Genomic DNA, 17,026 nt, shown 5'->3' with positions numbered 1-17,026 from the left:
TGATTATTAGGCTATAGCCCAGCTTAACTAGGGAGACTCAGGGAGGGGTGCTTTGCTGACACAAGCACAAAGAGTACTTCCTCACATACTCTGATTTTAAAATCTAAGAATTCACTACCTCTCCTTTGTCCCTCCTTCCTCTAGGTTTTCTGGATACAAAACCATGGCTCAGAGTCCTGTCATTCCATGCTTGGGACAGTTATTTACCAAAGCTGGTATGAGTTCCTAGCAGAGCAGCTGCCACTCTGACAGGCCCAGAGCAAAGCAGCCCAGAGTCACAGAGGTTCTGTTCTAGATTCACTTTATCTTTATTACTACAAAGATAATTCATGGTGCTATAAATGCTGACATTTACATAAGCACTTCAGCCTTTTCAAGATGTTTTCTCATTTATTATTTCACTGGAGATGAGGAAGAAAAGAGTCATTCTTCCCACTGCATACACAGAAGATCAAGCTCCAAAATCTGGGCCCTGCCCAGTGTCACACATGAGAAAGCATGAGCAGGGCCCTGGTCAGCAGCTTCCTATCTGGGTCTGTAGCCAGAACTTTTCTCAGGCTGCCTCTAGGATAGGGTGGGACATGTGGAGAAGAGCTCAAGGTAGAAGGCGGGAGTGCACAAGGAAGGGGGCAGCAGGGAACTGTGCCAACACTCAAGAAAAAAGAGAACCAGAGCACTGACAAGACAATGAGAGAACAAGAAACAGAGAAAGGGAGAAGTGATGGTAAATAATTGAGGAGTCATATGAGAGAAGGCAAACACACTGCCCTAGGGTGGATGGGGCGGACAGAGGCCACTCCTCATAAATAACTCTCAAACTGTTTTCCACAAACACGGTTTTGCTTTTCACAAATCCTGTTTAATAATTCAAATATGGCTGTGAGAAATCCTTGGGCAGATCCAGTTTGGGTCCTTGAAGCCCATGGATCCTCAAAACTTCTAATCAGTGAGTCTAGAACACAAGAGGACTGGTGAAGTTTCTGGCAAAAAAAGTGCTATCTTCCTCAAAGGTAGCACCACATCACCCCAATTCCCCATCACAACTGGAACTCGAGGTCAAACTGCATCTTCTTTAATCTCCCTGTGAAATCACAACCGTGTGGAAGCCTGACATACCAACCTAAACCAAGGACTTTATATTTCCAATCAAAGGGTAAAAAACCCACAAAATTTATGACTCTTCTGCCAACAGAGCAAGTTTGGCCTCCACCAGGGAACTGGTTCTTGGGCTGACCTCAGGCTGAGTTTGGTCATGTCCAAGAAACTCTTTACCAGGCCCAGCAAAAAGTCATGAAAGCAGAATGGGATGTCACCCTAAAGATGACACTGCCAGGCGACTAGCAGGCTTGACGAGAAAAAAAAATTTGTTGAGGCCCTGCTAGCCTCCTGTGTATTCACTCTCTCTAGTCATTTTGGCCTTTTATGCTGCAACTAAAGGAAGAGCCTATAGAAATCTGATACCTAAAGATCCATCCAAGCATGTTAAGATGAGAAAAAATAAAAGCTGTCAACATCAGAGGAACTGGCCAATAACCCCTAAGATCCTTAATCCTTTAAATATCTATAGCGGAAAAGCTGTTGGAATTTTTGTTTTTCGCCTTGGAGAGAAAGACTGGAAAGAGGAAAGACAACCCAGGTCTGTTTTTTCTCTAAGAGGATCACAGACCTGCTATTTGAGGCCTGAGAAAGAGTTATGAGCAGAGGGAGAAGATGAAGAGGCCGCCCCATAATTCCTGCAGATACAGTACACATTCTCTCTCACCACCACAAAGGCTGGCAAAATCCTAAAGAAAGAATGTCTTTTAGCCTAGTTTACAGAGAACAAGGACGCTGTTGTACATGGGAGGACGTTGAAGATCTATGTCTTGATGAGGATCTCAAACAAGCCTTTGATTTTGATTACACAGCCTTCCTGGACCACCATCGTCCTAGTCTGGATTATTGCAATAACCTCCTATCTGGTTTCCCTGCTTCGACCCATGCCTCCCACCTCCAGTCGAATTCTCAACACAGCAGCCAGAGGGATCCTTTAAAAGTAAGTCAGATCATGCTGTTGTTCTGCTCAGCATCCTCCGATAATGTCCAATTTCATTTTTTTCCATGGCCTACAAGATGCTCCATGATCTTCCTTCAGTTATCTCTCTGAGCTTCATCTACTCTCTCTTCTCTGACCTCCAGCTACACTCACGTCCCTGTGGTTCCTCAAACACACTAGACATGCTCCCACCTTAGGGCTTTGGTACTTACTGTTTCTCCTGCCTGAGATGCTCATTCACAACACTGCCAATCCTTACCCTGCTCTACTTTTTATTTTCTACAGTATTTATCACCTTCAAATATATTTTTTATAATTTACTCAGTAGTTATGTTTATTGTCTATCTGCCTCTGCTATTTTGTTCACAGATGTATCTTAAGTACCCAGAACAGTGCCTGGGACTTAACAGGCATGCAATAAATTAATTTATTAATAAACAAATGGCTTCTCTTGGCTGTTTATCTTTAGATCCACCTATTCCTTTTTGAGCTTCATTCAAATAGCACCAGTATCCTGTGAGAGGCAGAGTGGCCAAAAGGTTAAGAGCAAAGAGTTTAGTACAGGAGGCAACACTCCAAATGAAAAAGAGGTTGGCTCTGGCCTCTAAGAATGTATTTTACAGGGGCTGGCCATATGGCACAGTGGTTAAGTTTGGGCACTCTGCTCTAGTGGCCTGGATTTGCGGGTTTGGATCCCAGGCACAGACCTACACCACTCATCAGTCATGCTGTGGCAGCGACCCACATATAAAGTGGAGGAAGACTGGCACAGATGTTAGCTTAGGGCTAGTCTTCCTCAAGCAAAAAAAGAGGAAGATTAGCAACAGATGTTAGCTCAGGGCTAATCTTCCTCAGCAAAAAAAAAAAAAATGCATTTTTACTACAATAGATCTGGGCCTAGATTAAAAATACTGAATGCCCTGGGAGAGAAGTAAAGATGTTGATGCTATTTTCTTAGAGCTTGGGGCAGTGGGGTTTACTTTTGGAGCTGTTAGTTAAAAAGTCAGAGTTACGGACCAGGAAATACAATACCTGATGAACATAATATTCAAGATCAAAGAGTGCAGCAATCTTCTCTTCCAGACTGGAGCTGGAACTATTGAACTTGTTGATCAGCCGTACCATGATCTGCATGTCACTCTCAATGACAACATTCAGCTCCTCAAAGTCCTTCTTCAGCTCCTCAATAGGGCGAAAGAGCCGTTTAACCTCGGCCTGCCTTGCCTAAGGAGAGCAGCAAAGAGGTGATTAATCAAATTGATTGGCAACATCTCCCCAAGACTCCTGTTGTCTACCATGGATGCCCATCCTCAGAGAACTGCTGCTCTAGGACTCAAAATCTTCTTTAATCTATATTAAAAATTCTGAATCTTTCTAGGATGCCTAGAGAAGCAAGCCCTCAGAGTCTACCCCGATAGCCCTCTGGCCCAAAAAGACACTCAAGATTTACCAAGGTTTGTTTACCCCAGTCCAACTTTCAATGTTCAGGAAGAAGCGAAAGTCTTCTTGTTGCAACCACTGAGGTCAGGAGACACAATGTAAGCTCATCTTCAATCCCTACCCTCACATGAAAAGGCTGAGATCTAAGGAGGAGTAATCTACAGCCTGGTTCTCTATCTCCTACAGTCATAGAATATCTTGGCATTGCCCTGTCCAATCCAATAGCACTGTAGGGAAACCCGGATGTAGGAAACTGTGGGTAAAGAGCTGTCAGAGTGGGAGCAATTTGCTGATGAAAATTAAATCACTGTCATTACTGTCAATCTAACTACAGGTGTACAATTTGTTCAACTGTTTGAAGTGGCTAAATTACTGTATGTACTATACTCAAGGCTCAAATAATTTTCTCTCAATCCCTCCCCACCCCACACACATATAAAGATTTTTAAAATGAAGATATGTTGGAGGTGAATAAAAGACTTTAATTCGCTATTTTATACATGACACTCCCTGTTTTCTTCCCAATTTTAGAGGATAGTGCTTATAAAGAGAGTCTGAAAGGTCACAGTGGTTCGTGTCTCTACCTTCCAAGAAAAATTAAAAGGCAGGAATATTTATAAAAAGCAGGATGATGAACAGCTGTCAGCTCCAAACTGCTCATCTATTACCTATGGGTTTTCGCCCCAGTTACAAGCACTCCCTAGAAACCCCAACCAAAGAAATGAATCAGACTCTTTCAAAAAAGACCAAGCTCCTAGCAGAGCAATCACATTTATGGGATGCCATATCCTGCTTCTTTGGGCTAAAACAACAGCGAAATGCTCTCCGTCCACCCAGCTAAAGGACTCTGCATGGCTGCCAAAGGCCAGGCAAAGAGGTCTGAGAAAGGTGAGTCATGGCCTAGAGCTGTGGGATGAGAGGCAAGTGAACAGGATAAGAAAATAGTCATCCTTGCCTCACAAAAATGCTATGTGCCTGGCCCTCAGGAAGGGCTTTTTTTAAAAAAAAGAAAAAAAAATTAAAAAAACAAAAAACCACACACTTTATTTTGCAATAATTATAAACTCATAGGAAATTACAAAAGTAGTACGGAGAGTACCATGTACCCTTCATTCAGTTTCCCCCAATGGTAACACCTTGCATAAGGATAGTACAATATCAAAACCAAGAAAATGACCTAGATACAATACTGCTAACTAGACCACAGACCTTATTCAGATTTCACCACCTTTTACATGTACACATTTGCATGTTTGTGTGTATCATTCTATACAATTTTATCTCATGTATTGATTCATGCAATCACCAGAACACTCAAGCTACAGAACTGTTCCATCACCACCAAACAATTCCACTGTGCTCCTTTATAGCTGTACCTCATACTCCCACTCTCTCCCTCCCATCTCCATGCCTGGCAAACACTAATTTGTTCTCTATCTCTGTAGTTCTGGCATTTGGAGAATGTTATATAGATGGAATCACATAGTCTGTAACCTTTTGAGATAGGCTTTTTTTGCTAAACATAATGCACTTGAGATCTACCCAAGTTACTGCACATATCAATGGTTCATTTGTTTTTGTTTTTTTTAAAGATTGGCACCTGAGCTAACATCTGTTGCCAATCTTCTTGTTTTTTTTTTTTCTTCTTCTCCCCAAAACCCACAGTACATAGTTGTATATTCTAGTTGTAGGTCCTTCTGGTTGTGCTATGTAGGATGCTGTCTCAGCATGGCTTGAGGAGCGGTGCCATGTCCATGCCCAGGATCAGAACCAGTGAAACCCTGGACTGCCGAAGCAGAGCGTGCGAACTTAATCACTTGGCCACAGGGCCAGCCCCTGGTTCATTTGTTTTTAATGCTGAATAGTATTCCATTGTATAGATGTACAGTTGGTTTAACCATTCACCTGTTGAAGAACATTTGAATTGCTTCCACGTTTTGACTATTACGAATAAAACTGCATGAACATTTATATAAACATTTTGTATAAACTTAGGTTCTTATTTCTCTAGGATAAATGCTCTAGAGTGCAATTGCTGGGTCGTACGATAAGCATATGTTTGGTTTTATAAGACACTGCCAAATTATTTTTCAGCATGGCTGTACCACTTTACATTCCCACCAACAAAGTATGAAGGATTCAGTTTCTCCACATCCTCAGTAGTATTTAATACTATCACCATTTTTATTTTAGGTACTCTACAGATGTATAGTGATATCTCATTGTGGATTTAATTTGCATTTCTCTAACAGCTAATGACATTAAACATCTTTTCATATGCTTATTTGCCATCTACCTATCCTCTTTGGTGAAATGTCTGTTAGTATCCTTTGCCCATTTTATAAATAGGTTGTTGGTCTTTACTGTTGAGTTTTGAGAGATTTTTATATGTTGTAGATACAAGTCTTTTATCAGATATAGACAGTTCTTGCTTTGCACAGATCTGATATGCACCAATTTCAATCCCACAGTTTAAGCAACACCAGTCTCCCAACACGATTCAAACTCTAGTTGTCACAGTATGTTAACTGTAATTACATAAAGTACCAACTTTGCTTCTAGCTCTTCAGTGCACAAATCACTACATAAATAACACAAATGCCCATCATGCTCAGTGGCTGATCACATCACTTCTTTCAAAGTCTGTCAGTGACTGGTCATTATGCATCCATTATTCAGTTCATACACAGATGTCAAGTGTGTGGTTGTATGGCTTACCTCATCCCCCAATGACAAACCCTTGTAACATTTCATAAAAATGGATCATCAAAAGAGAGAATTGGCCAAGAAGGATGAAAGTGCAACAAAGAAATAAAAAGTGGTAACTCTGGCAGTGAAATTCATATTGAACATATATGGAGTTACAAATGATGTCATAATTTTTGCTTCAACTATCAAACATAATTTTAAAAATTCAAGAGAAGGATACTCAATATATTATGTTTTCCCCTACTTTTATTCATTTCTTGTTCTTTTTTCCTGATGTCCCAGGTTTCTTTCTGTTATTATTTCCTTTCTATCTGGAGAATATTCTTTAATCATTCATTTAGGTAGGTCTGCTGGTGACAAATCTTAATTTCCCTTTGTGTGAGCATGTCTTGATTTCCCTTTCACTCCAGAAGGATACTTTCATTGGCTACAGAATTCTGAATGAATGGTTTGGTTTTTTTCAGCATTTGAAAAATGTTATGCCACAGCCTTCTGGACTCTGTGGTTGCAGATGAAAAATCCACTGTTATTCAATCATTGTTCCCTATAGATATTGTGTTGTGTCTTTCTAGCTGCTTTCAAGATTTTTTTCCGTCTTTAGTTTTCAGAAGGCTGACTGTTATGTGTCATGGTGTTGATGTCTTTGGGTTTATTCTATTTAAAAGTCATTCAGCTTTATGGATCTATGGGTTTATGCCTTTCAGCATATTTGGGAATTTTCCCATCTTTATTTCTTTGATTATTTTTTCAGCCCCATATTCTTTCTCCTCTCCTTCTGAGACTCCGATGACATAAATGTTAGATCTTTTGTTATAGTCCCACAGGTCCCTAAGTCTCTGTTCAATTGTTTTCAATCTATTTTCTGTTACTCAGGTTAAGGAATTTTTATCTGTCTCCAAGTTCACTGGTTCTTTTCTCTCTCATCTTTATTCTGCTTTGAGCCTATCCAGTGACTTTTTAAAAATTTTAGCTGTATTTTTCAGTTCTGAAATTCCATTTGGTTCTTTTTTATATTTTCTTTTTCTTTGCTGAGGTTGTCACTTGTTTCAAGAGTGTTCACAATTGCTTGTTGAAGCATTTTTATGATAGCTGCTTTAAAATCCTTGTGAGATAATTCCAACTTCTGAGTCATCTCACTGATGGCATCTGTTGTCTTTCCCAATCCAAGTTTTGATTTTCCTGGTTCTTGGTATGATGAGTGATTTTTTTTATTGTATCCTGGACATTTTGGGTATAAGTCATAAGATTGAATTCTATCAAATCTTCCTTTTCAGTAGGTAGTCACACTATTTAGGTTTAATGTCCTGGTTCTGGCCTTCTTGAGTGGTTGTGACTTCAAGACAATTTAGTTTTCAGAGCCTTTGCAGTGTTATTTTGGTCTGCTTCCTTTGTGTGCTACCAGAGGCTAATCCAAATCTTGAGCAGCATTCCACACTGTAGTTCAGTTCTCAGATCTTCTGCTGTGTTACTAGTCACTTTCTCATGTGGGTCACTAGGAGTATGCCCAGGACTTCATTTGCAAAAACCCTTTTTCCAGCTCCCTTCTCTCCAAATTCCTACCACCACTCTCCAGTTAGGAGGAGGAAGAGCAACACCTGCCACTGCTAGATGCTGGACACTGGGAGTGGAAGTCCTTCTTTGGCCTCTACTAAGATCACCCTTGTGGGGGAATTGAAGCACTGCCTCATTGCTGCTAGTCTGGGAGTGGAAGTTCAGGCTTCTCACTTACTCCCACAGACACGGCCCCAGAGTGGGGAGCAGAATGCTGCCTCATACTGCCTCGCTGCCACCAGGTAGAGAGAGGGTGGAAGTACAGTCTCTCCATTCACCCTCCAACCCCCACCTCACCTAGAAGAAGTGAAAAACCACCTTGATGCTGCCAGGCAAGGAACAGACATTCAGGTTCTCTTCTCGGCCTCTGCTGACACCACCCCAACAAGAGAAGCAGCCTGCTACTCCCATGTGGAGGGTGGAAAACCAGTCTCCACATCTGTTCTCTGCTGATGTCACACCAGTGGATGAAGTAGAGAAGTCTCCTACCACTGCACAGAGTATAGAAATTCAGGCTCTGCTCAGCTCTCACTGACATCACCTTGGTCAAAGTAGTAGAGCACTCCCTCATACCACTTCATTGCCATGGGGGAGGCGGGGGTGGTGTAAGTTTAGGCTCCCAACTAGGCTTAGGCTGATGACCACTCTGGTAGATAAGTGAGAGTGCAACTTAGTACCACCAAGTGGGAGGTGGAAATCCAAGTTTCCCATGCAACTCCTACTGGCACTAAGGGTGAGGGTGGGGAGATTTCCCTAGTCTTCCCCTAAAGCAGGACAGGTATTGTCAAAGAGCTTTTTGTCCTCTTAGGCTGCCCTTTTCCCAGTCCTTTCTCTAAAAAGAGCAGGCCTTTTTTAGGGCTTTTTTCTATCTGTACCTATTGGCATTTTCAAGATGTAGGCTTCTCCAGTGCCCACTCTGGGACATATAGAGGACAAAAAGAAAGCCCAAGGAACTCCCTGCCATGTCATTCCTCAAGTTCCAAGTCCCTAGCCAGTCTATCTTCTTCTTCCCACCTTTTACAGTCTTCTTCTATTTGCTTTCAGTATTATGTCCAGGGCTTTTAGCTGTCCTTAGCAGAAAGAATAGGGAGAAATCAGTCTACTTTATTTTGTCCAGAATCAAAAGTTTAAGGTAGTATTTTAAAATGGAACAATTTATAGGATACAGGTGAACAACAGCAGACATGATAAAACATAAAACCTCAAGCAATTAGTATGGTAATAGAGAGATAAAGGGATCAATTCAACAATAACAGCCCAAATCGGTTCGGCAAGACAGAGCTTTTCCACAAAGCCAGGAACTCTGGGAAGGGTTGATTCTCTAAAATCCAAGATACCAACGAATGCAATGGCGTTGACGCCCTTCTCCAGAAAAAAATCAGGTCCCAAAAAACATTCACTTAATTGACAGAATATGACACAATATCTGACAGTATTGTCCTTATAAATAGAAAAGAACCATCCTATACTTGCAAGCCACCACACGACCTGGGTTTAAAGATTGATAAACAAAAAGTATGAGGGCATCTGCAGCCAGGAGCTTGAGACATGCAAGCAACTCCCCAACCCTCTGCAAGTCCATTTATTTGCCAGTCCAAGTGCATGGGTGGTGAGCCAAATCAGTCCAGACAGGCTCCAAATAAAAGTGGGAGAAAGACCTCAGGACTCAGCACCTCAGTGAAGGAGCTGACAACCTAAGCTCCACAGAAGTAAAGAAATAGTGTGGTAGCCATATCACAGAAGTGGTAGCTGACTCAAATCAGCTGGTAAAGGAATCTTGTATTTGGGTACTGGTAATGGGACCTCCCCTTAAAAGGGGAGACTTGTTTTTTTCGTGAGGAAGATTCACCCCGAGCTAACATCTGTGCCAATCTTCCTCTATTTTGTATGTGGGATGCCTCCACAGCATGGCTGACAAGAGGAGCAGGTCTGCACCTGGGATCCAAACCTGCCAACCCAGGCCACTGAAGTAGAGCGGGCAGAACTTTAACCACTTGGCCATCGGGCTGGCCAAGAGGATTATTTTTAATTACAAAAGAAAGCAGCAACTGAAAACTTAATCTCTTGCTTTTATACTTAAAAAATATTTTCATAATATTCATATTTTTCTACACTAACTGAATTATGGGAGAAGAATACCATTAAAGAGAACAAAGAGAAGAGTCGTGGGTGCAGTGGGCCTTCTATCCACAGAGAAGAACACGGAACAGGGACTGAATTTTATGTTTCTTCAGCCCCACATGGTGGTGGGTGATGAGCCCATGCTGAGGGGATGATGTGTAGGAAGGAGCCCACCAATCTCTGCTCCAGATACCTAGGCATGCACTGCTCTCCTCTGCCAGCACCACTTTCCCTAGGTTAGTGCTTTTGCTTTTCCTCATCCCCCTCAGTTAACACACCTGTGGTGAGATGGAATTTTATTCATCACCTTCCTTCACCCTCTGCTGCTGCCACTGCCATCCTGCTATTCACCTACTCATACCACACATACTCTCCATGCCAGGAGATGTGACTTTGCTAAGATGAGCAAAGACATGGAGACTTGGCCTCATATTAACACATCCTAATTAGGTTCTCCCCACACACACAAAAAAAGGTTCATTTGTCTCAGAAATACTTAACTCTGAAGGATCTAAGGGACCTAAGGCTTCGTCCACTAGCATACAAGCTGTCAAGAACCTGATGCTGCCCCTCCAAGATACTACTAGAATTCCGGGGCAAGGTCAGAGTGGTAGACAAAGCAAAGGGGACTGTGAGGAGGAGAGGAGGGAAGGAGAACTTAGAAAGGTTTCAAAGGTGGCCATCAGAGGAGGATCTTGATTTCAAGGATAGGATTCACTAGAAATGTAAAAAGTGATTTGTGACATTCTCTGGCTATCACAAGAGTTCATGATCCATCTAAGAGTAAGATTGTTTTTTGGTATAGGTCTGTATCTACGAGCCCTCCCAGACATTAGGGGTATAGCTAAGGGGTTGCCATTCTGCCTCTTTTTCCTTCTCATTCCCTTAGCTTGTAGACAAATTTAGAGCTGGAGGAAACTTCAGTCATCCTCTTGTCCCACCCTAAGTTATACATTTAAGGAACCTGAGCCTGGGAAAAGAGAATATATTTGCTACATATTCAAAGGACAAGGACAAGGATCCAGGCTTCTTCCTTCCCAGCCCAGCCCCTCTGTCCTTTAAGCTTGTGTCTAATCCAAGTGTAAGTGAGGAGACCTGGGTTTTAATCTCTATTATCCTCACTCATGGCTGTCTCTACTTTGTGTCTTAATTTCTGTAAACATGTAATGGGAAATTGGATCTTAACCTAAATGATGAGAGAAATGCTCCCAGAATTGGTTTTTTTTTTAAAATAATCTATAAAGGGTTACTTATTTGGCATTAACAGCTCTTTAAATTATTTTAAAACGTTATTGTTATTATTATCCCACATGAATTGCAAAAGCTTCAGGAAAAAGTGATTCCCTTCAAGGCTGTCCTGCAGTTTTATACTAACTCCTTGGAAAGAACATCACACACCTTGTCTTCCTTTGAAGTCTCCGTCTCTACCCCTTCCTTGAATTTTGCCAGTGCACTCTTGAGGTCCTGAGACGTGTAGGTGTTGGTATTGATATTCAGCCTGTCCAAAGAGAAGTTGAGAGTCAGGAGGGAGGCACCATCTTTCCCAAGAAAGAATACTCTCTGGGTGGCTGGCACTCCAAGGCAAACTAAACCAGGCCAGCTCTAACTCAGAGCACACTATCCTACCTTTGTCTTCGGTCAGCCAGAAGTCCAACAGGGTGATCCCTTGAAACTAGAGGAGGAAAGACACAGCTGAAGATGAAGTCATTTCATGAAACAGGAGGAAATGGCATGGGGCAGACAGAGGCCCACCACAAACAGAGAGCTCTCAGCTAGAAACAAGTAAGGAATGTCTGTGCAATGCTGCTCTCTCAACATGTGCCAGGGCAAGACCTCCTGGAAGGCAGTGGGCATGGATAGAGAGAATAACATGAACCCTATTTATATTCTTCTAGGAAAGGGACCAACAGGGACCTGAGCCCCTAAGCATGTGCCTGATTTGATTTGACAAGGCAGCTTGTCTTCACAAAAACAGATTGGATAAATTCACACCTTTAAGATCAACCCCTGGGCACAGAGTAGATGCAAGAGGTATGTGTCAACCTGACAAAGGAATGGGTTTGAGACACCAAAGACTAGAATCAAGGCCAACCATCTTCCACAGCCAGCCTTCAAGGAGGGGGGAAAGGAACGAACATTGATATAATCTTAAGGACCTGGCAAAGACCAGAGTTGTCTCCTCACAAAGACCCCTGGAGCTCATTCAAGCCAGAACCATTCATCTTGACTAGACAGAAGGCATTCATGGGGTTGGGGGCAAGTTTTGCCACCAGTACTTATTTTGGCTCAGTGAACAGAGGTAAGAACAAGAATGATACAGACAAAGGGAAGTGTGGAATGTGGGCTGTGCTTGATAAGACTGTCCAGCTGCAGAGGAATTAAGGATAACCCAGGAGATATATCAGAGGTGGGGGAGGAAGGGGCTCCTGGACTGCTGTGCTCCAGGTGAGATGAAAGTATCAGTCTTATAGTTCAAGATCCTAGCAGGCCTCAACTCTCATGAAAGTGACGTGCTCTCAGGGCTTTGCTCATTCAGTCTTTTATTCATCCTAGAGACCCCTTAGGACCCTAAGAAAAAACACCTGTCTTCTCTAAACCTCACTCCTCCTAAACTAATTAATAATAGCTAATCACTTCCATTTATTGAGTACTTAACCATGTATCAAGCACTGTGTTAATCCTTTAGAAGTACTATTTCATTCAAATAATCCTCTCTCCCAGCAGAGCATCATCCGCTGCCAGGTGCACGAGGATGCCACTGCCCTGCCCCTTACCCCTAAGAGGGAGCTAAGTATTTAGAGTCATAGCTTGAACAGATTATTTCCTTCCTCTAAGACTTGGTCAGGACTAATCCTATCATGTCTCATATATCCCTGTTGACTGCCTTAAGTCCCACTCTCCCAGGCCATCCATCATCACCCACTCTCAGCTCCAACTACACATACACAAGTATGTACATGTGTGCCTGAAAGCACGCACATGCACACACACACATAACAATCTTCAGCTGGTATTCTCACTTCATTCTTCACTGAGAAAAACATATGTTATCCTCAAGAACTCCCTCATCTTCCTATCATCAGTTCTATACACCAACCTGCACCTAAATCTATACTCTCTGCTTTCCCTTCTATTATAATGGATGACAGTGTCCCTGCTCCTATCAAACTTATGCTCCAGATTCCACTTGCCTTTTCAAAAGCTTTAACTCCCATAATTATACCACTCCCTCCTGCCTGCATTATCAGTTTCTCCCCTTGATTGGATTCCATCAGCATATCAACACTCCTTTGACCCCATGGTCTCTAATTATCATGTCATTTCCCTATTTCCATTCAGAGTAAAACTTTATGAACACATTGTCTTCACTCTCTATCCACCTTCTTAACTGCTATTTACATTGCCATTTGCTCTAATCTTGATTCTGTTCCCACAACTCTACCAAAACTGCTCATTGAAATTACCAATAATTGATGGCCAAATCCAATGGACTCTTTACTAATGTCATGTTCCTCAACCACTCAGCAGCATTTACACAGTTCACCCACCCCTCCTTGAAACACTCTCCTTTCCTGGCTTCTTGTTAGCACACTCTTTTAGTTCTTCCCCTTCCTCACTCCTCTAATTCTTTTGTTGGTTCTTCATCTGCTATCTGAACTCTATATGTTGGAATGCCTCAGAGTTCAATCCTGGACAATCTTCTCTATCTCTACACTCTCCCCTAGTTCTTTTTAAATATCTATAAAGCAATGATGCCCAAATTTACATCTTTGGCCCAAACCTCTCCCGTGTACCAGCAAGACTCTTACACAACTACCTAACTGATATATCTTAGATCTTGAATGTTTACCAGTCACCTGAAACTTATTACATAGGGTTGATGGTTCTTCCCATAAATGTGTCCCTCTCCCAATCTTTTCTATGGTACAAAAAATGGTACCTCCAAGCACCTAGATGCACAAATCCCAACATCAAGCTTTGTCCTGAATCCCTCCCCCTAACCACCTTCCTTCAACCTCTACATCTAAATCATAAGCAAGGCCTGTTGGCACAACCTCCAGATTCAATCTCCAAATTCATCCACTCCCCATTATGTCTTGTCTAACTACTGAAATGACATCCTAACTGTCTCTGTGCTGCTTCTTTTGTCCACCTTCAATCTATTCTCCATACACACAGCAACTAGAGTGATCTTGCTAAACTACATTACATTAAATCACTCTCCCACCCAGAATCCTCCAATGGCTTTCCATCATAATTCTAGTTAAATGAATAACACTCAACATGCTTCTCAAAACTCCACATGATCTGGCCCCTCATACCTCTCCAATCTCATTTTCTATTAGTCTTCTTCCTTCTCTTACTCTCTAGTCATCCTGATCATTTTTCTGTTTCTTGAACTTGACAAAGCCTTTCCTTGACAAAGGGACTCTTCTTGTTCCCTCTCCGTGAAATGCTCTAACTCTAAACCTATAAAACTAACCCTTTGCTTGACTAAATCCCTCTCATTCTTCAGGTCTCAGTTCAAATATCATCTCGATGAGGCCTTCCCAAACCATCCTGTCTAAAGTGGCCTCCCCCAGAGACTTATCACATTGTTTATTTCCTCCTTAGTATTTATTACAGTCTCTAATTACCTTACTTCTATGTTTATTTACCTGTTTTCCTGCCTGCCAGGTTCCATAAGGCCATCAACTTGTCTGTTTTGTTTACTACTGTAACCCCAATGCCTGGAATATAGCCACTCAATAGGTCTTTTGTGAAATGAATGAAAGGAGCAAGTAAAAAGTCCTATCCTTGGCCTACTCCCTTAACTACTATAGCATATTGTACCATGGTCAGTGCTCAACCCAACATGGGACAACTTGGATGTAGACTGTCCTTCATCCCTCCAAAAAAAAAAAGGATGATTCAAAGATGCTTGGTTGTTCCAAGGCAAAAAGAGAGATGTACTGTAGAGATGCAGACAAGGATATGGACTAAAATCAGTGGAGATGGCAGGGCCTAATCCATAAATTAGCAAGAGGAAAACCTGCTGCTGGGAGCCAAGTGTATACTAAAGTCAGGCAGTGCCAGGAGAACCCTCTGGGACAAGTCAGAGTCAGGGGCCCTGTCCCAGGCTTTAGAGATCACAGGCGTCGTGGCTCTAGGTAGCAGTGTGGCCAGTCACACATCCAGCAGGACTAGTGGAATGGTTGCCATGGCTTAGGCTGAATGGACTATCCTCATCTCTCTAGCTAGCCAGTGACTCTTAACTCTGTGAGATCACCAAGTTCTGTGACAATCTGATGGAAAGCTATGGGTCTTTTCCCCCAAAATAAATAGTAGATAAGCAACACACTGTAACAATTCTGGAAATTAGCCTGCCCTTTGGCCTCTGTTCACATTCTAATGCTAAAGAGCCAGGAAGACACTGTGAAGTAGAATTAGAGAAGCACAGGATAAGGTCCACTCCAGGAAGAGGAAGTCACCAGCAAAGGCAGCCAGAAACTCACCGAGCTCCAGGCAGTGAACACCTGCAACAACTTGTCAATGTCTTTGGGCTTCTGTTCAGACAGGTTTGCCACTGGCTATAAATGCTGAGAAGGAAGAGGACATGTCCAGCATATCCTGGAGGCCACTCCAGGGCAGAGTCCTCTAAACATTCCAAAGGAGAAAAGTAAAGAGGCAAGAGTGGGGACGTATATTTCTCTGTTATGATGTGTCTGCTACAGACCACATGGATGACTCTGCTTTCTATTCTAAAAAGATATGAGCAACAGACAAAGCAATAAGTGTTCCTCCTGATGATTTATGGTCAGGTATTGGAGAAATAACTTCCCACAGTATTAAAACTAACAAATAAAAACTCAAAATTAATCAAGTTCTTAACTCAATATTCTTAAACCAAGAAAAAAACAGACTTTTTATTTAGAAAATAAGGCAGGGCTTAGATGTGAGAAAAGACTTCCTGAAGTACTTTGAGATACTGAAATATGTGTGTATATGTGTGCTGCAGATGGAGAGAGGTTGGCAGGAGCTACAACAATAAGACTTGATTTTTTCTTAGATGCTTGTGAGGAAGGAATCATCATACGACCTGGGTCACTCCAGATAAAGGCCTATCTGGAGAGATGGGGGAAGATAAAGATCCTTCTCAGCTTTGGGTGACTGTAAGTAGGACAAATATCTCCTTATCTTATCTATCACAATATAAAGTCAAATTTTCCAACAGTGAAAACTGCCCAAATATGAAAAGGCTGCTTTGTGGGGTTGTGAGTGCCACATGACTGAAGGTGCACATGGACAGGCTGAATGACCTCTTGCCTAGTGTTTTAAGAAAAAGACTTAGGCAAGAAATGGGTCTCTAAAGTCACTTTCTGCTTCATATCTAACTGCAAAATATTGTTAATAAAAATCCAAGGACTGAGTAACACTAACTGCACTCAATCCATGATTGATTCCCAATACTTATACGTATTAGAACAGGGGCAAGAAACTATCTGTAATGACCAGATAATACTTTAGGCTTTGTGAGCCTATAGTGATTATCCCAACTACTCAACTCTGCCAATGTAGCAAGAAAGCAGCCATAGAAAATACATAAATGAATCAGCATAGCTGTGTTCCAATAAAATTTTATTTATGGATACTGAAATCTGAATTTCACGTAATTCTCATAAGTCACGAAATATTATTCCTTTTTTGTTTTTTTCCAACCATTAAAAAATGTTAAAAGCAACTCAGCTTGTGTGCCATACAAAAACAGACAGTAGTCCCAGTATGGCCACAGGCCATAATTTGCTGGTCCCTGCATATGAAACTTCATGGCTGGTATTTATATTGACCTTCCAGACTGCACAGTTCCAGCAGCCCCTGCAATCCTGTTCCTCAACCTCCCTCTCCCTCATGCAGGAAACAGCAAGCAAAAGAAACTTGGAAATTCAAGACAAAGAACAGCAAACAGAGACTAGGAATTGTCCAAAATCAAATAATCTAAACTGGTTATTAAAAAATAAGGCAATCTCTTACCACTGGAAAACTTTTATACTACAAGAAACCCTGTTTTAATAAGGACTAACAAGAGGAAAAGTTAGTCTGAATTAAAGACTTTAAAATGCAATTTTATTGTTCACCAAGGAAGTATTACTGCAAAGCAGAAGGCCTAACAGGCCTGTTTTAATGAATAGA

At 41.8% G+C, this 17,026-nt stretch overlaps 1 protein-coding gene across 9 annotated transcripts in view; it reads right to left on the bottom strand.

The window, feature by feature from the left end:
- Positions 1-17,026, bottom strand: part of SIL1 (SIL1 nucleotide exchange factor) — a 254,164-nt gene that overhangs the window by 65,634 nt on the left and 171,504 nt on the right. For all 9 annotated transcript variants that reach the window (XM_070570772.1, XM_070570774.1, XM_070570775.1 and 6 more), the window contains 2 exons: positions 11,255-11,354; positions 3,068-3,259 (listed from right to left, as the gene is read on the bottom strand). In XM_070570772.1, the coding sequence (XP_070426873.1) occupies positions 3,068-3,259; positions 11,255-11,354 (292 nt within the window). The remainder of the gene's footprint in view (positions 1-3,067; positions 3,260-11,254; positions 11,355-17,026) is intronic.

Source organism: Equus przewalskii, chromosome 13 (assembly GCF_037783145.1).
Source record: "Equus przewalskii isolate Varuska chromosome 13, EquPr2, whole genome shotgun sequence".
Taxonomy (NCBI): domain Eukaryota; kingdom Metazoa; phylum Chordata; class Mammalia; order Perissodactyla; family Equidae; genus Equus; species Equus przewalskii.
Note: the sequence above shows the minus strand (reverse complement) of the source record. Positions and strands in the feature narration are given on the sequence as shown.